The following is a 17,617-nucleotide window of genomic DNA, read 5'->3' on the forward strand; positions in this document are numbered from 1 at the left end:
TCAGGTAACCAGAAAAGTGGAGATGGGGGAATCAGGCAAATAATTGAATAACTGTTGTAATATCCATTAATAATTTGTTACTGACTACTTGTTGGATGCCACTTATTTGCCCTCACACCATTTATATTTGAGAAGTCTGTAGTGGATAGAGGGGGAAAAAAAAACAATCTCCTTTGTTTGACAGAATTATATTCACCTGCAGTAGCCTCTATCCTTTGTGCCAAAGTCACTCTTATTGAAGAAGGACAAGCTGCCATTGACATAGCCTTTCAAGCATCTGCAAAAAAGAAAATTGAACATGTCATGTATCTGTGGAAAGTAGCACTAATTATGCAACACGTTAGGCCTCACATGTGTGAGAGGTACTCAGTTCATAGTCTTTAAACCCCAAAAGGATTTATTCAGTTCCCGTTAAGCTTCTCAGTTACCAGGCCAGATTAATGAACAGGATTGGAGTACAAGATCTTAACCCTCGAAAAGTTTAAGAACTAAACCTTTCTTTCTGAGGTTAGTGTGCAATATCCCTGCTCAGTTCAACAGTTTCTATTCCATGGGCATAATCTTTAGCTCGGCGAGCGGGGGCAGGGCCGTAAAATGATGCGCGGTGATGTCGGGCGTGTGTCCCAACATCACCGCACGTCATTCAGACTTTCAGTTCGGTGGGCGCGCACCCGAGTCGGCTGTCAAAGGCCTATTAAGGCCAGTTAACCATCAATTAAATCAATAAACTGAGCTGCTCGTCCAACTTAAGGTTGTCGGGCAGGCGGAGAGCCCAGGCGGCCTTCGCATTTTTCATGGGACCTCATCCACAGGCGGGATGAGGTTTCATGAAGGTTTTTAAAGTCTTGTAAACATTTTTTAATAAAATTAATAGGCAGTTCATGTGACAGTTTCACATGAGGGCACGAGTCTTAATTTTTTTTTCCTTTATTAAATAGTTTTGCACTTAAACTAATCTCCCAGAGGCAGCTCTGTGCCTCGGGGAGATTTCTGTGCTCTTTTGCGTGCATGCACGGAAAAGCGCAGGCCCCAACTCAGGCAACCACCACCCCCGCCTGCACACGGAGCGCATAGCGCTTCCAGGTGTGCGTCACGCTGTGCGGGCCTTAATTGGCCCACAATCGGGGCGCCAATCAGAAGTGCGCCTGTGCACGCCCGCCCTTCAACTTCACCCCCAACAGGGGAAATCCTGGCCCAGTATAGGAACATCTGCACCACAAGGACTGCACAAATTCATGGAAAACACCTTCAGCCCCAGCCCCATCTTAGGGCAATTAGGGATGGACAATAAATGTGACTCTGTTAGTACAGCCCACAACCTGAGAACTAATATAAAAGAAAATGACAACTGGAAAGGTTTTCCAGGAAGGGTGATTGATATCAAGACACTGGACTAATTTAGAAATCCAATGGGGAAATAGCAAAAAGGAATGAGGTTTAATGGGCTGCAGGGAATTTTTCAATTAAACACATCTTTTGATTGCATACCCAGGAGACAAAAGGCATTGAATGACTGAGCATCCACAAGGTGGAAGCAATCCCACTGTATCAGGCAATCTAAATTTTCTATTTTCTATCTCTATTTCAAACACACTTCAGGTCATAAATGCAACGTTCTGTGCAAGAGAAAAATCACAGATTAGCTACTTGAGTAAGATAAACTTGCATAAAGAGAATCCCCTCTCTTTGACCTTGGAAAATTCTTGTTTACAGCAATGAAAATTTTATGGGCCTTCGAAAGACTTGCTAAAATGCTTCTAGTCTCATAAAACACATCTTCCGATTTATCCCAGGCATCTCTAAGGAGGATTGACTAATTTGTATGATTTTTAAGGCCAATTTTTTAGGTCTAATATTTTCTTTTTTCTCACCAGATGTTGTGGGTAGTTCTGATAGTTACATGAGTAAAATATATTAGAAGCTATACATGGTGTTCTCCTGATGGTGGGAGTTGCTAGCACTCACTGTCCTTTATCCCCTCGATTTCCAGCTCTGGCATTTTAGATATAATGGAACAGAAGTCACGGGGATTTTACAATGTAACTATACTTAAAACATGTCGAATGTAGCAAAAGCATTTTGGTCATATGCTAACTCGCTACTGGACTGAATTATCATGAAGAGGGATTAACAACATGCACCTGGCAAAATATTATGGACATTTTAACATGGGGTCAAAATTCACAGCAGCCCAGTAACTCCACCCTACCTGAAGGCTGGGGCAGCATTGTCCCCCCGTTAGGGGGGAAGTGTGGGAGCAGGTGCGGGTGGGCTTCTGATCAGCATCCCTGTTCAGGGGCGCGCCGCCATTTTACGTGGTGGGTGGGCCAATTAAGGCCTGCCCAGCATGACGTCCGCCAGGAAGCACTATGCGCTCCCTGTGCGGGCGGAGGGGTGGGGTGGGGTGGGATTCCCTCAGCCGGGATTGCGCTCTTACGCACATGCAAACAGAAGATCGCAAGGATCTTCCTGAGGCAAAGTGCTGCCTCTGGGAGATCGGCTCACATTTTAAACTTTAAATAAAGCTGAGGAAAAAAAAACTCCTTGCCATGTCCCCTCATGTGACACTGTCCCGTGAGTCGGGGCGTATCCATAACTTTTATTTTAAAACATTGTGAGATTTTTAAATCCTCATGGAACCTTATCCCGCCTGAGGATGAGCTTTCATGCTTTTTCAGAAGCCCGTGGAGTTGGCTACGCGCCCGCTGACCTGAGAATGTGAATGATGTGGGGTGACGTTTGGACACCTGCCCGATGTCACCCTGTGTCATTTTACACGTTGGCGAGCGAGCCCCACCCCCACTTACTGACCGGAAGGTACAGCCCCTGGTATACAGCCAGACAAATTTTAATATTGATATGTGACTGTCTGTTTCTACCATCCACACTAAGAAAATCAAAAAACATACAGATGACTACGTTAATAGGATGCTTAATTGTACCATTGTTCTTGAGATACAGGTGTCACTGCCTAATTGCTCATGTTCAGTCAGCATTTAAGAGTCAACCACATTGCTATGGGTCTCAAGTTACATTAGGGTTAGGTAAGGACAGCAGATCCTCTTTCCTAAAGGACATTAGTGAGCTAGATAGTTAATGGCTTCCATCATCAGGCTTTTTAATTCCAGATTAGTTGAATTCAAATTTCACCATCTGCCATGGTGGGATTTGAACCCAGGTCTCCATTACCCTGGGTCTCTAGATTATTAGTCCAGTGACAATACCACTAAGCCACCACCTCCTCTTCCATGGGATGTGGCATCACTGGCTAGGCCAGCATTGATTACCCATCCCTAGTTGCCCTTGAGAAGGTGGTGGTGAGTTGCCTTCTTGAGCCATTGCAGTCCATGAGTGTAGGTACACCCACAGTGTTGTTAGGGAGGGATTACCAGGATTTTGACCCAGCATTAGTGATGGAATAGTAACATAGTTTCAAATTAGGATGGTGAGTGGCTTGAGGGGAACTTCCAGGTGGTGGTATTCCTATGTAATTGCTGCCTCTGTCCTTCCAGATGGTAGTGGTCGTGGGTTTGGAAGGTACTGTCTAAGGAGACTTGGTGAGTTCCTGTAATGCATCTTGTAGATGGTACACACTGCTACTACTGTGCATCATCGGTTTAGGGAACGAATGTTTGTGGATGGAGTGCCAATTAAGCGGGCTGCTTTGTTCTGGATGATGTCAAGCTTCGTGAATGCTGTTGGAGACTTTTCTCATTCCTTTACTGTTGCTGGGTCAAAACCTGGAACTGCCTACCTAATATCACTGTGGGTGTGCCTACACCTCATGGACTGCAGCGCTTCAAGAAGACAGCTCACCACCACTTTCTTAAGGGCAATTAGGGATGGGCAGTAAATGCGGCCCTAGCCAGAGAAGCCCACATCCTGTAAATGAATAAAAGGAAACGTGGGCATCATTGGCTAGGCAATTATTTATTGCCCACCCCTAATTGCTCTTGAAAAGGTGGTGGTAAGCTAACTTCTTGAACTGCTGCAGTTCATGTTGTGTAGGTACACCCACAGTGCTGTTAGGAAAGGAAATCCAGCACTTTGACCCAGCGACAATGAAGGAATGGTGATATATTTCCAAGTCAATATTGTCAGTGGCTTGGAGGGGAACCTCCAGGTGTCGGTGTTCCCATGTATCTGCTGCCCTCATCCTTCCAGATGGTCGTGAGCTTGGAAGGTGCTGTCTAAGGAGCTTTGGTGTGTTTCTGCAGTATGTCTTTTAGATGGTACACACTGCTGCTACTGTGGTGGAGGGAGTGAATGTTTGTGAATGGGATACCAATCAAGCAGGGCTGCTTTGTCCTGGACAGTGTCAAGATTCTCGAGTGTTGTTGGAGCTGCACTCATCCAGGCAACAACAGAGTATTTCATCACACCCCTGACTTTAGCCTTGTAGAACATGGACAGGCTTTGGGGAGTCAGGAGGTGAGTTACTCACCACAGGGTTCCTAGCCTCTGACCTGCTCTTGTAGCCACAGTATTTATATGGCCAGTCTAATTCAGTTTCTGGTCAATGGTAACCCCGAGGATGTTGATAGTGGGGAAATCGGCGATGGCAATGCCATTGGATGTCAAGGGGCAAGGGTTAGGTTCTCTCTTGTCGGAGATGGTCATTGCCAGGCACTTGCATGGTACAAATGTAACTTGCCACTTGTCAGCCCAAGCTTGGATATTGTCCAGATCATGCTGCATTTGGACATGGACTGCTTCAGTGTCTGAGGAGTTGTGAATGGTGCTGAACATCCCTACTTATGGAAGGAAGGTCACTGATGAAGCAGCTGAAGATAGTTGGGCCGAGGTCACTACCCTGAGCAACTCCTGCAGTGATGTCCTGGAAATGGGATGATTGGACTCCAACAACCTCAACCATCTTCTTTTGTGCTAGGTATGACCCCAACCAGTTGAGAGTTTTCCTACTGATTCACATTGACTCCAATTTTGGTATGGCTCCTTGATGCCACACCTGGTTAAATGCTGCCTTGATGTTAAGGGCAGTCACTCTCCCTCACCTCAACTCACCTCAAGCATTCAGCTCTTTTGTCAGGGTTTGAGCCAAGGCTGTAATAAGGTCAGGAGCTGACTGAATCTAGCAAAAGCCAAACTGAGTGTCAGTGAGCAGGTTAATGCTAAGCAAGTCCTGCTTGATAGCCCTGTTGATGACCCTTTCCATCACTTTACTGATGATCAAGAGTAGGCTGCTGGGGTAACAATTGGCTGGGTTGGATTTGTCCTGCTTCTTGTGTACAGGACATACCTGGGCAATTTTCCACATTACCAGGTAGATGCCAGTGTTGTAGCTGTACTGGAACAGCTTGGCTAGGGGTGCGGCAAGTACTGGAGCACAAGTCTTCAGTACTATTGCTGGAATATTCTCAGGGGCCAGTCTTTTGCAGTATCCAGCCGGTGTGGCGTGAATCGAATTGGCTGATGCTGGGGACCTCTGGAGGAGGTCAAGATGGCACTTCTGGCTAATGGTTATTGCAAATGCTTCAGCCTTATCTTTTGTACTGATGTGCTGGGCTCCCCTAATCATTGAGGATGGGGATATTTGTGGAGCCTCCTCCTCCAGTGAGTGGTTTAATTGTCCACCACCATTCACGACTGGATGTGGCAGGACTGCAGAGCTTAGATCTGATCTGTTGGTTGTGGAATTGCTTAGCTCTGTCTATTGCTTGCTGCTTATGCTGTTTGGCATGCAAGTAGTCCTGTGTCATAACTTCAGCAGGTTGACATCTCATCTTTAGGTGTGCCTGGTGCTGCTCCTGGCATCCCCTACTGCACTCTTCATTGAGTCAGGGTTGATCCCCTGGTTTGGTGGTAATGGTAGAGTGCAGGATGTGCTAGGCCATGTGGTTAAGTATAATTCTGCTGCTGCTGATGGCCTCATGGTTGCTGGATCTGTTTGAAACCTATCCTTTTTAGCATGGTGGTAGTGCTGCACAACACGATGGAGGGTATCCTCAATGTGAGGACAGGACTTCATCTCCACAATGACTGTGCAGTGGTCACTCCTATTGATACTGTCGTGGGCAGGTGTATCTGCAGCAGGCAGGTTGGTGAGGATGAGGTCAGTTATGTATTTCCCTTTTTTTGTTCTCACCATCTGCCACAGACCCAGTCTAGCAGCCATGTTCTTTAGGATTTGGCCTGTAGTGGTGCTACTGAGTCATTCTCAGTGATGGACATTGCAGTCCCCCATCCAGAGAACATTCTGCACCCTTGTCACCCTCAGTTCTTCCTCCAGGTGGTGTTCAACATGGAGGAATACTTGTTCATCAGCTGAGGGTCAGCAGTACGTGGCATTCAGCAGGCGGTTTCCTTGCCCTTGATGCCATGAGACTCCCTCCCCACCTGTATACCACTTGCCACCACCTCTGCTGGGTCTGTCCTGGGATTGGTGATGGAGGTGTCTATAAGGTAAGGTATGATTTCATGAATACAACGATGTCAGGCAGTTGCTTGACTCACCTGTGAGACAGCTCTCCCAATTTTGATCATCATTAGACTTTTAATTCTATGTTTTTTTATTGAACTCAAATTTCACCATCTATCATAGTGGGATTTGAACCCACATCCCCAGAGCATTACCATAGATTATGGTCCAATGACAATACCACTATGCCACTAGCACCTCCCCTCATATTGAGCTCTTGAATTGATTTTAACACTGCGACATAAGAGAGCAATAGTCTCAATTACAATCAGTTAGCTCGAGGTGGTATGTTAAATTATTTTTGTTGAGCTCCCAAATGTGAAGGATGGACAGCCCCCGTTGACCGCTGTTTGAAAAAAAAACATTGCCCGCTTTTTAATGAACCAACTAGGAATCCTCCAAGAACACATACAATATAATAACAGGTTGTTTCAATTTAGATATGGATAGAAGTATAGGAAAGTGTAATACTTTTCTTGCGTGTATCCCTGGTCTGCACAAGGACCATATTTGAATGCGTAGACAAAGCGAGGAATATAATCCGAGGTGATGGCAATCACAAAAGCATTGGTGATCACAGCAAGTACTCCGATTCCTTCCAAAATTCCATACCAGATTCCTAGTAACAAAAAAAAAATCACTCTTTATAATATTCCTCTTTCTGATATCTGCCACGTGATACTGCAGTGAAGGATTAATGCATAAAATGTGACTATTCAACACATAAATCAGCAACGGAAGCTATGACATGATGAATTTTAAATAAACTCAAATGGCTCACATGGAAAAGATATCAACCTGGTTTCTTTTTGACAACTGTCGTTCTACCTTTTTGTAACTTGAACTGTCGTCTGTATAAAATATCAATTAGTCCACGCCTGGTGTTGTGTTCTGTACATCCAGTGTAACCAGATCTTAATAAACCTTTCAAAACCAGCTGTTATGCGTACCTTTAGCCAGTGTGTAGCCATGTCTCTAATACTTAAACGGACCAAGGCTCTAAGTAAGCTTTCAGAAAGTTGATGGAGAACTATTTAGCTATTGTCCATTTTAATCGATCTGGTGGATCATTCAATGCCATAAAAGCACACCATCTGCTGTTTCAGCTACGCATTGCAGTCGCAATTACAGCAAGACAACTTTACACATTTTCATTCACAAATGTAACAAACAGAATATTCCAGTTATTGATATTTAATATGGCTAATCTGCCCTACAAAAGACTGAAGTACAAGGTCAATGTCTATATAAAAAGCTGCAAGTCATATGCCTCAGGCCCCTCTTTTTTGACTTGAAGTCAGATTGGTTTAGAATTGTAATTTAATTTGATGCATTTCACTCTTAAATGTTTATGATCTGACCCACAATGTGATTTTGAAATCCATCTTCAGGAGATAAAAAACCAAGAGCTCAGGAGATAAAACAGCGAGAGTTCAGGAGGTAAAACAGCGAGAGCTCAGGAGGTAAAACAGCGAGAGAGTTCAGAAGATAAAACAGCAAAAGGTCGGGAGATAAAACAGTGAGAGTTTGGGAGATAAAACAACGATAATTCGGGGATAAAACAGCAACAGTTTAGAAGATAAAACAGTGAAAGTTCGGGAGATAAAAGCATGAGCGTTCAGAGGATAAAACAGCAATAGTGCAGGACATAAAACAACATGAGTTCAGGAGATAAAACAGCCAAGTGGAGAGACAGTCGTGAGATTGAAAACAGTGTGAATACAGAAATGTAAATTTCTAAACAAGCACAGGGAAAGTAAGAATCTCTCGGTACAGGAGAGGGAGCTGATTTGTGAGTAAGGGTGAAGAATTTCAACTTTCTACTAATCTTCAGTTTATAGTTAATAGTACAAGAGTAAGGTTAATGTAAATTAAAGTAAGTAAAAATAACTAAAGTTAAAGTTAAAAAGTGATTTAAAAGTTTAAGGGTAAGACATGGCAGGACAGCTCAGCCAAGCGGAATGCCTGTCCTGTGACATGTGAGGAGTCATGGACACTTCTCATGACCCAGACGAGCCCACGTGTAGGAAGCGTCATCGGATGCACAAGGTTGAGCTCCGCGTTTCAGAGCTCAAGCAGTGGCTGGAGTCACTGAAGCAGAGAACTACGTGGATAGCACATTCAGAGAGGTGGTCGCACCGCAAGCAAGGGGCAAGCAGACAAATAGGGAATGGGTGACTGCCTGGCATTCCAAGAGAAACAGGCAGGTAGTACAGGATTCCCCAGAGAGCCCGCTCACGAACCGCTTTTCCATTCTGGATGTCGGTGAGGGCGATGGATCCTTGGAGGAGTGCAGCAAGAGCCAAGACCATGGCACCATGGGTGGCCCAGCTATACAGGAGAGGAGGAAGAGGAGTGGAAGGGCAATACTGATAGGGGATTCTTTAGGTAAGGGAGCAGACAGGCTTTTCTGCGGTCGTCGATGTGACTCCAGGATGGTTTGTTGCCTCCCTGGTACTAGGGTCAAGGATGCTACAGAAGGGCCTGCAGGACATTCTTGTGGGGGAGGGTGAACAGCCAGAGGTTATGGTCCACATTGGTACTAACGACATAGGTAGGAAGGGGGATGTGGTCCTGCAATTGGAATTTAGGGAGCTAGGTAGGAAATTTGCAAACAGGACCTCTAAAGGAGTAATCTCCAGATTACTCCTGGTGCCACATGCCAGTGAGTACTGAAATAGAAGGATAAGGCAGTTGAATGCCTGGCTGGAAAGATTGCGCAGGAGGGAGGGCTTTAGGTTCCTGGGACACTGGGACTGGGTCTGGAGGAGATGGCACCTGTACAGGCCGGATGGGTTGCATCTGAACAGAGGCAGGACTGAGTTCCTTGCGAGTCATTCTGCTAATGCTGTTGAGGAGGGTTTAAGCTAACTCAACACGGGTGTGGAAACCAGGAGGGAATATCATAAAGTGATACCAGGGTGCATGGAATGCTGGGAAAGGCAAAAACAATAAAATAGAGGATAGTAAGTTAATAGATGGTGTCGGAGTAAGGGAGCAAGTAATGAAGTCTAAATCAAGGTTACACTGCACGGAGTATAGTTAATAGGCACAGTTTGCCTTGTGGGATTATGACATTGTGGCGACAGTAAAGACCTGATTTAAGGGAGGTCAGATCTGGTTGTTAAATATGCCTGGTTACAAAGTATTCAGAAAAGACAGGAAAGGGAATAAAGCAGGAGGGGTGGTGTTTTTGGTTAGGGAAAGTATTACTGTAGAGAGAGAATGTGCCAGAAGATCCAAAGATAGAATTGAGTTGGCTAGAGCTAAGGAATAAGAAGGGTGCAATTACATTGCTCAGTGTAACATACGGACCACCAGCTAGTGGGAAGGAAATAGAGCAACAAATCTGCAAATCTCAGAAACGTATAAACATCATAGATTAGTTATGATGGGGGACTTTAATTATCCGTATATAGACTGGGATAGTGATAGTGTAAGGGCAGTGAGGTACAGGCGTTCCTAGATTGTGTTCAGGAGAATTTCCTACAGCAATATGTGTCCAGTCCAACAAGAAAGGAGGCACTGCTAGACCTGGTTCTTGGGAATGAGGTGGGCCAAGTAGATCAAGTGACAGTGGAGGAACATTTAGGGGACAGTGAACATTGTATCATAAGGTTTAGGATGATGGTGGAAAATGACATTGGTCAATCCAGAGTAAGAATAATCAACTGGCAGAGAGCGGACTTCAATGGAGCAAGAACGGAGCTGGGCTGGATAGACTGGAAGCAAAGGTTGGCGGGTAAAACAGTAGCTGAACAATCAATGGGCTACTTTCAAAGAGGAGATGGTTTGGCACAGCCAAGGGATGTTCCCTCAAAAGGGAAGGGTAGGGCAAACAAATCCAGAGCTCCCTGGATGACAAAGGAGATAGAAATTAAGTTAAAGAAAAAGTGTGCTTATGACACGTGTCAAGTAGCAAATACAACTGAGAACCAAGCTGAATACAGAAGGTTCAGAAGGGATGTGAGAAAGCAAATTCGAGAAGGGAAGAGGGATTATGAGGAAAGGACTGGCAGCTAATATAAAATGAAATCCCAAAGTAGTCTTTAAGAACATAAGAAGGGGAAATAGGGCTGAATAGGGGCTAAAAAGGGGGTTTACACATAAAGACAAGACACTGAAGTGTTAAATTAATGCTTTGCATCTGTCTTTAACTATGAGGCAGATGCTGCCCAGGCCGTGGTGACAGAGAAGGAAACTCAGTCACTAGAATGTTTCAAACTTGATAAGGAGGAGGTAAGCTGTTGGTAGCTGTTGATACGTTGATAAGGCACAGGGACTGGATGAGATGCTTCCAAGAATATTGAAGGAAGTGAGAGTGGAAATTGCAGAGGCATCGACCTCAGGGGATTCGGGGGAGATGCCGGAGGACTGGAGAATTGCAAACATTACTCCCTTGTTCAAAAAAGGTTGTAAAGATCTGCCCTGCGATTGCAGACCAGTCGGTTTAACTTCGGTGGTGGGGAAACTTCTAGAAACAATTATTAGGAATAAAATTAAGGGTCACATGGAAAATATTTGGATTGATTTGGAAGAGTCAGCATGGATTTGTTAAAGGGAAATCATGTCTAACTAACTTGCTGGAGCTTTTTGAAGAGGTAACAGAGATGGTTGATGAGGGCAAGGCCTTTGATGTAGTGTACATGGATTTCTAAAAGGCGTTCGATACAGTGCCACACAACAGGCTTGTGAGGAATGTTATAGGTCATGGAACAAAAGGGACAGTAGCAACGTAGATACAAAATTGGCTGAGGGATAGAAAACAGAAAGTAACGGTTAATGGGTATTTTTCAGGCTGGAAGAATGTTTGTAGTGGAGTTCCCCAGGAGTTGGTATTGGGACCCTTGCTTTTCCTGATATATATAAATGATTGAGATCTTGGTGTGCAGGGGACAATCTCAAAGTTTGTGGATGACACAAAACTTGAGAAAATTGTAACCTGTGAGGAGGACAATGTAGAACTTCAAAAGGACATTGACACAATGGTGGAGTGGGCAGATAGGTGGCAGATGAAGTTCAATGTGGAGAAGTGTGAAGTGATACACTTTGGTACGAAGAATATAGAGAGACAGTATAAAATAAAGGATACTATCCTAAAGGGTGTGCAGGAGCAGAGAGACCTGAGCGTAAATGTACATAAGTCATTAAAGGTGGCAGGACAGGTAGAGAGAGCTGTTTCTGAAGCATACAGTATTCTAGGCTTCATTAAAAGGGGCATAGAGTACAAGAGCAGAGAGGTGATGACGAATTTATATAAAACACTGGTTAGACCTCAGCTGGAGTATTGTGTACAGTTCTGGGTGCCACACTATAGGAAGGATGTGAACGCATTGGAGAGAATGCAGAAGAGGCATACGAAAATGACTCCAGGGATGAGACACTTCAGTTATGAGGAAATATTGGAGGAGTTGGGGCGGCTTTCCTTGGAGAGGAGAAGGCTAAGCAGAAATTTGATAGAGGTTTTCAAAATCATGAGAGGTCTGGACAGAGTAGATAGGGAGAAACTGTTCCCGCTTGTAAACAGATCGAGAACCAGAGGGTACAGTTTTAAACTGTTTTGCAAAAGAAGCAAATGCGAGTTGAGAAAAAACTTTTTCATACAGCGAATAGTTAGGGTTTGGAATGCACTGGCTGGAAATGTGGTGGAGGCAGGTTCAATTGAGGCATTCAAGAGGACACTTGATGATTATTTAAATAGAAACAATGTACAGGGTTAAGGATAAAAGGCAGGAGATTGGTACTAAGTTAAAACGCTCAGAGAGCCAGTGCAATCACGATGGGCTGAAAGGCCTCCTTCTACACTGTAACAATTCTGTGATTCTGTGATCATACTTTTCCTGAATATAAAGCTAGCACCTAATGCGTAGACTGTCAGAGACATCATTGTCTTCCCAGATGGTAAGTTCGACAAAATCAAGAACAAAAAGAATTACGTCAAAAAAAATACTTACATAGGGGAAAGCCAGAATTTGAAATTCACAAATTGTTGTTGAATCAAGGACCCTAAATATTTTTGAAAGGGAATCGCACAGCTGCTTGAAAACAACAATACTTCACATATTCCTATCAACGAATTGGTGAGTGAGTTTGTATCTAGTAGATAAAGTGCCAATGCTGCTGAATGGGATAAAATAACAATAAGGGGGAGGTAGTGGCATAGTGGTATTATCACTGCACTAGTATTCCAGAAACCCAGGGTAATTCTCTGGGGAATCCTGGGTTCAAATACCAATTTTTCAAAAACTGGAATTAAAGCCTTATTGATGACCACAAAAAAAACATCTGATTCACTAATGTTCTTTAGGGAAGGAAATCTGCCACTTTTACCCGGTCTGGCTTACGTGTGACTTCAGACTCACAGCAAGGTAGTTAACTCTTTTACAAAAAAATGCCCTCAGAACAAAGGCAATTAGGGATGGGCAATAAATGCCCGCACCCTACGAACAAATAAAGCAAAAAAAAAAAGGATCTATGATTGTATAGGTACCAGTAGGAAACCTAATTTAGAACGTACAAAATGTAAAATGGAGCTTAATGCAGCAACCACAAATATGGGAAACACAAGGCCCGTTCGTCCCATTAAACAATGTTCAAAGGCAACCCTTTCCAGTCCCCCGAACCCTGTTAAAATTGAGATTTCCAATTCCTGCAGATCCAGCAAGTATCATATCACCATCGATGAATACACAAAGAAAGAAACTTTGTTTAATATTGGACGGGACTGTACAAAAATGACAGGAAGAGAGTCCAGTTTTGCAAAAGGCTCGGAATTGTACAACATGGTGCTGCCGCAGTGACAATTTGACAACTAATTTTATTCTGTCGTCCGCCAACTCTCTTTCATCTTCTCTTCCCTGAATGCTTTAGTTGTTTTTGCTGAAATACGGCTCCGCTGCACCAAACACCTTTTGTCATCGTATCCAAGACACACATTGTCGCTCCCAGGTCAGGTGCGCAGAGACGGAAGAATTCCAGCTCCTCAAACCTGTTCTTTAAAAATGGCTGCCCAGACGTTGGGTTTTCGATCCGGTGGTGTGGGGCGGGTGGGGAGCAGGGGAGTGGTGGTGGGTGGCAGTGGGTGGGTGGTGGTGGGTGATGGGGGGTTTGCTGTGCAGGCTGGATGAGGAGTCAGGGCAGGTGACCCAGGAAGAACTGAGGTGGATGTCGAGTGCGGAGGTGGGCTGGGTTGGAAGGGTTGCGTGGGGGCTCTGGCACTGTGTCCAAAGTTTAAAACTAAAAATTAAAATATGAAACATCCCTCCAGTCCTCATCCCCCCTCACTCCCACACACTTCCCATGCCCAATTTTGCCAACCCATGCCACCTCATGCCTCCCATCCACCCAGTCTAACACCTCATACACACCATGCCAATGTATGCTCCTCCACACACCCAGCCATGGACCTTCATAGCTCCTTCATAGCCTATGCCCTTCCAACCCCACCCCCATTGCCCTTTATAGACTCTATGTCAACCTAAGCTCCCACCTCCCATGGCCCTTTATAGCCCCTTTTCCAGCCTATGCCCTTCCACACATCTCCCACTGCCCTTGATAGCTGCTATGCCAACTTAATGTCAATTCATGTCAACCCATGCTCCCCATCACCCCCTTTGCTCTTACATCTACAATACCAACTCACCCACTTTTGTTAGCAAACCCAAAACTACTTACCTAAATCATGATTTTGAAGAATGGCCGCACGTGCGCAGTTCATCCATTTTCATGGCCTGAATTTTGCACTCGTCAATTAAAGGCCAACTAGCATGCAACACGCCCGGAGAAAGTCTCAGCACTGCCATTAAGGGTGGTCGCTGATGTCACCTTGGGTGCTGGTGATTGCTTCCACTGATCTCCCCAAAGGCAGACAGATGCCTCAGGGAGCTGCAGAAATCCAATTAATAAAAGAGAACCCAAAAATGCTGCATAAAAATGTCCATGCAGCACATTCAAACACCTGAAAGCAGACCTCATAAAAAAAGTCACCAGATGTTTCTCTATATTTTAAATCCTGACAGAGATTTCATCCCGTCCTTGGGTGAGGGTTGATCAAAAATGTAAAGCCCGTCTGGCCGATTGGCCCATTCACCAACTGTAAGGTTGGGCGGGCTACAAAGAAATCGCTTACAGTTGGCCTGTTAATGGGCTTAAGTGCCCTCTTAATTGTTGGCAGGCACTCTTCGGACTTTTGCATGCGTTTGCTGATCAAAATACTGCGCGAGTACGCGATGGCGTTGGGGCATGCGCCTAACGTCATCTTCTGCAACTTCATGCCCGTTCATGAAATGGCATGAAACTGAAGGTTAGATGATCTGAACAGGAGCGCCATGGAGAGGTGTTCTGGTGAACAGAATGGGGAGGGGGACAAAGAGAAGATCCCAAACCAAGAAGAAGGTCCCAAACCAGGGAGTGGATCGGAAAGGAGTCCCAGAAGAAGGGCCCAGGCAGCGACAAGGACAGGGATCAGAGATAGAGCCCGTTGAGTCATGAAAAACAATAGGAGCAGCAAAATAGACTCCAAGTTAAAGAAAGCGCTGTGGAGATAAAAACACAAAATACTGGAAAAGCTCAGCTGGTCTGGCAGCATCTTTGGAGAAAGAAACAGAGTTAATGTTTCAAGTCTGTATGACTCTTCTTCAGAACTGAAAACAGGTAGAAATGTGATGGGTTTTATACCGTTTAAGAGTGGGTTAAGTAGGTTGGAGCAAAATAGTGTGTCAGGGATAAGTGGGAACTCATGAGAAGTTTGGCAAAGATGTCATGGACTCAAAACAAAGGGAGCATTAATGGCAGTGTTAAAGACTAAAGAGGGTGTTGAAAGTGGCATCAGGGTAAGCTAGCAGAATGTTTTAATAGCAGAACAAGTTTCAGCGCTCTGTGAAAACAAAACATAAGAACAAGTGACAGATAGCCCTGTTGGGGCTGGGGTGAGTTGGAGAGAGAAAATAAATAAAAGAGCTGCGGAGGGCAGACTTGAAGCAAAGTGGGCTTGAGAGAAGCCCAAAAGATCTGAGGAGGCAGCCAAATTTGGTGGCTCCATGCTGCGGGTCACAGGAACAAACATAGTGGAGCAGTGGTATTCTGCTTGGCATGGCCAAAGATTTGAAAGTGTGCTTGGAAGGTGAAGCTTGAGTGTACACGGAGATCCAGAGGAAAGGAATCTCAGAAGGCGAGACTGAAACTCTGGACAAGGATCCTTGTTGAAACCGTTTGAGTAGGAGCAATGCGGAGATCGGAAACCCATGTGAGAAAGACAGAATTTCAGTGAGACTGGTAGGCTCACTATGTGACAAGTGCTTGTGTGGGTTGTTGAGAAATTCATAGAATCTGCTTTGGCTGCATCTGTCATTTATTTTGGAATGTGATGTGTCTGACCACAATTCGCCAGTTGGTTCACATATACCGCATACTTACCCTGAATATTAGAGTATAAGATAGACATGATAAATGGTTCTATCTTTCCGACTTTGTATGTCCGTAAACATATAGGTGGGGTGAAGGAATCATGAATATTTGAATATTTTTCTAGTTTATTTTTCTTGTTTAATAAATATTTTATTCTTTTTGTTAAAAGCTCATCAGCTGACTCCTGTGAATTTGTTCAGTAACTTACCTCCACGGTTTCTAAAAAAAGAAGTTAAGATCTATCAAGCCAGGTTTCACTCTAGGATCTGACTTGTCCAGTAGTAATATCAGCTGGGATCATAACAGTATCACCATGGGCAAACCTCAGGACCCATGCAGCTATGAGATAAGATAAAGTTGTATAAGATAAAGTTTGAAGTGTCTAATGCAGATTTCACCATATTGAAAAACCACTCCCATAAATTAAAAACATTTACTATATTTATATTCCTACAACTAAATAAAGCCTCATTAGAACAAATATTTTATTCAAGTGTGCAATCTCTTTTAAAAACATGCATTGGAATTCATAGTCCAACTTCAGAGGGTCCATAAACAATTATAGCTGTAAATCAAACTGAAATAACAGGCGCCCTACTGTGATAATGGACGGTGGTAAAATCAGTGGTGCAGCACTAATCCAGTAATCCACTAATCCTCAGGTTTATGTCAACAGAGTGAAATAGCAAGCAATCATTTTTTTAACACTCTATGGACTTTTTTTTCAAAAGGTTTAAAGGGCAGGACTTCAAATGCCTTGACAACTTGACAGGTCCCTTTGACAGATGTTTCTGACAGTTTTGACAATTGATTTTGACAGGTACATTGACAGTTTCAATAAGCTTGAACAGTAATGAGTTTATGCGCTTTTTATGCACATTTATGCCAATTTTAATAATTCCAAAGGTGTCCCGGAAGCAGATCCATAGGGGTACCTTGCCTCTCCAAAGGGATATATTGGCTATCCAACTGAATCCACAAAGTTCAACCTGCTCTTACCTGGTCTAATCTATAGACTTTGGGTTTCACACCTGGCCTACCACAATTCCACCTCAGTGGAGGCAGCTCATGATTTAAATGGCCAACTGCCTCTATAAAACATGCATGCATGAAACACAACCCAACCCCATTCACACACCCCCAAAAATGGGAAGGGCTGTTTTCGGGGGTGGGACTTAGGATTTTCAGCCACTTCTGCCATTTTTGCCATGATGGAGGGGTGGAAATCTGGGCCCAAGTATCTAATCTTCACATGAATATTGAAAGTGAGTATCAACAGATTATTTATTTGTGAGCTGAATATTCTTATCACCTGACAGCCAAATGTATGCTTAACACAGAAGCTTCTGGAATGCAATCATGACTACAGATCATGGCTGAATTTTCCCATCTCTAGCTGGGGATTCTTGGGACAACAGTAGTTTCTCTACCATTGTCATGGCTGAAATCAGCTGCCTCAGTGCAAACTAGGGTTCTCACCCAGCACAATGACAACAACAACTTATATTTATATAGTGACTTTAATATAATTAAATGTCCCAAGATGCTTCCCAGGAGCATCATAAGCAAAGTATGGCACCCAGCCACATAATGGCATATTAGGTCAGATGACCAAAAGCTTGGTCAGAGGGTTGGTTTTAAGAAGTGTATTAAAGGAGGAATGTGATGCGGAGAGGGGCAGGAAAGGTATCCAGAGTTTGGGGCCCAGGCAACTGAAGTCATGGTCACCAATGGTGAAGTAATTATAATTGGGAATGCACAAGAGGACAGAAT

At 44.1% G+C, this 17,617-nt stretch overlaps 1 protein-coding gene across 1 annotated transcript in view; it reads right to left on the reverse strand.

Annotated features, from left to right (window-relative positions):
- Positions 1-17,617, reverse strand: part of ano3 (anoctamin 3) — a 599,584-nt gene that overhangs the window by 18,118 nt on the left and 563,849 nt on the right. Inside the window, exons 25-26 of the mRNA XM_041198368.1 lie at positions 6,911-7,058; positions 197-277 (exon numbers count right to left, since the gene is read on the reverse strand). Of these exons, the coding sequence (XP_041054302.1) occupies positions 197-277; positions 6,911-7,058 (229 nt within the window). The remainder of the gene's footprint in view (positions 1-196; positions 278-6,910; positions 7,059-17,617) is intronic.

The sequence above is a fragment of the Carcharodon carcharias genome, chromosome 10 (genome assembly GCF_017639515.1).
Source record: "Carcharodon carcharias isolate sCarCar2 chromosome 10, sCarCar2.pri, whole genome shotgun sequence".
NCBI classification, from domain to species: domain Eukaryota; kingdom Metazoa; phylum Chordata; class Chondrichthyes; order Lamniformes; family Lamnidae; genus Carcharodon; species Carcharodon carcharias.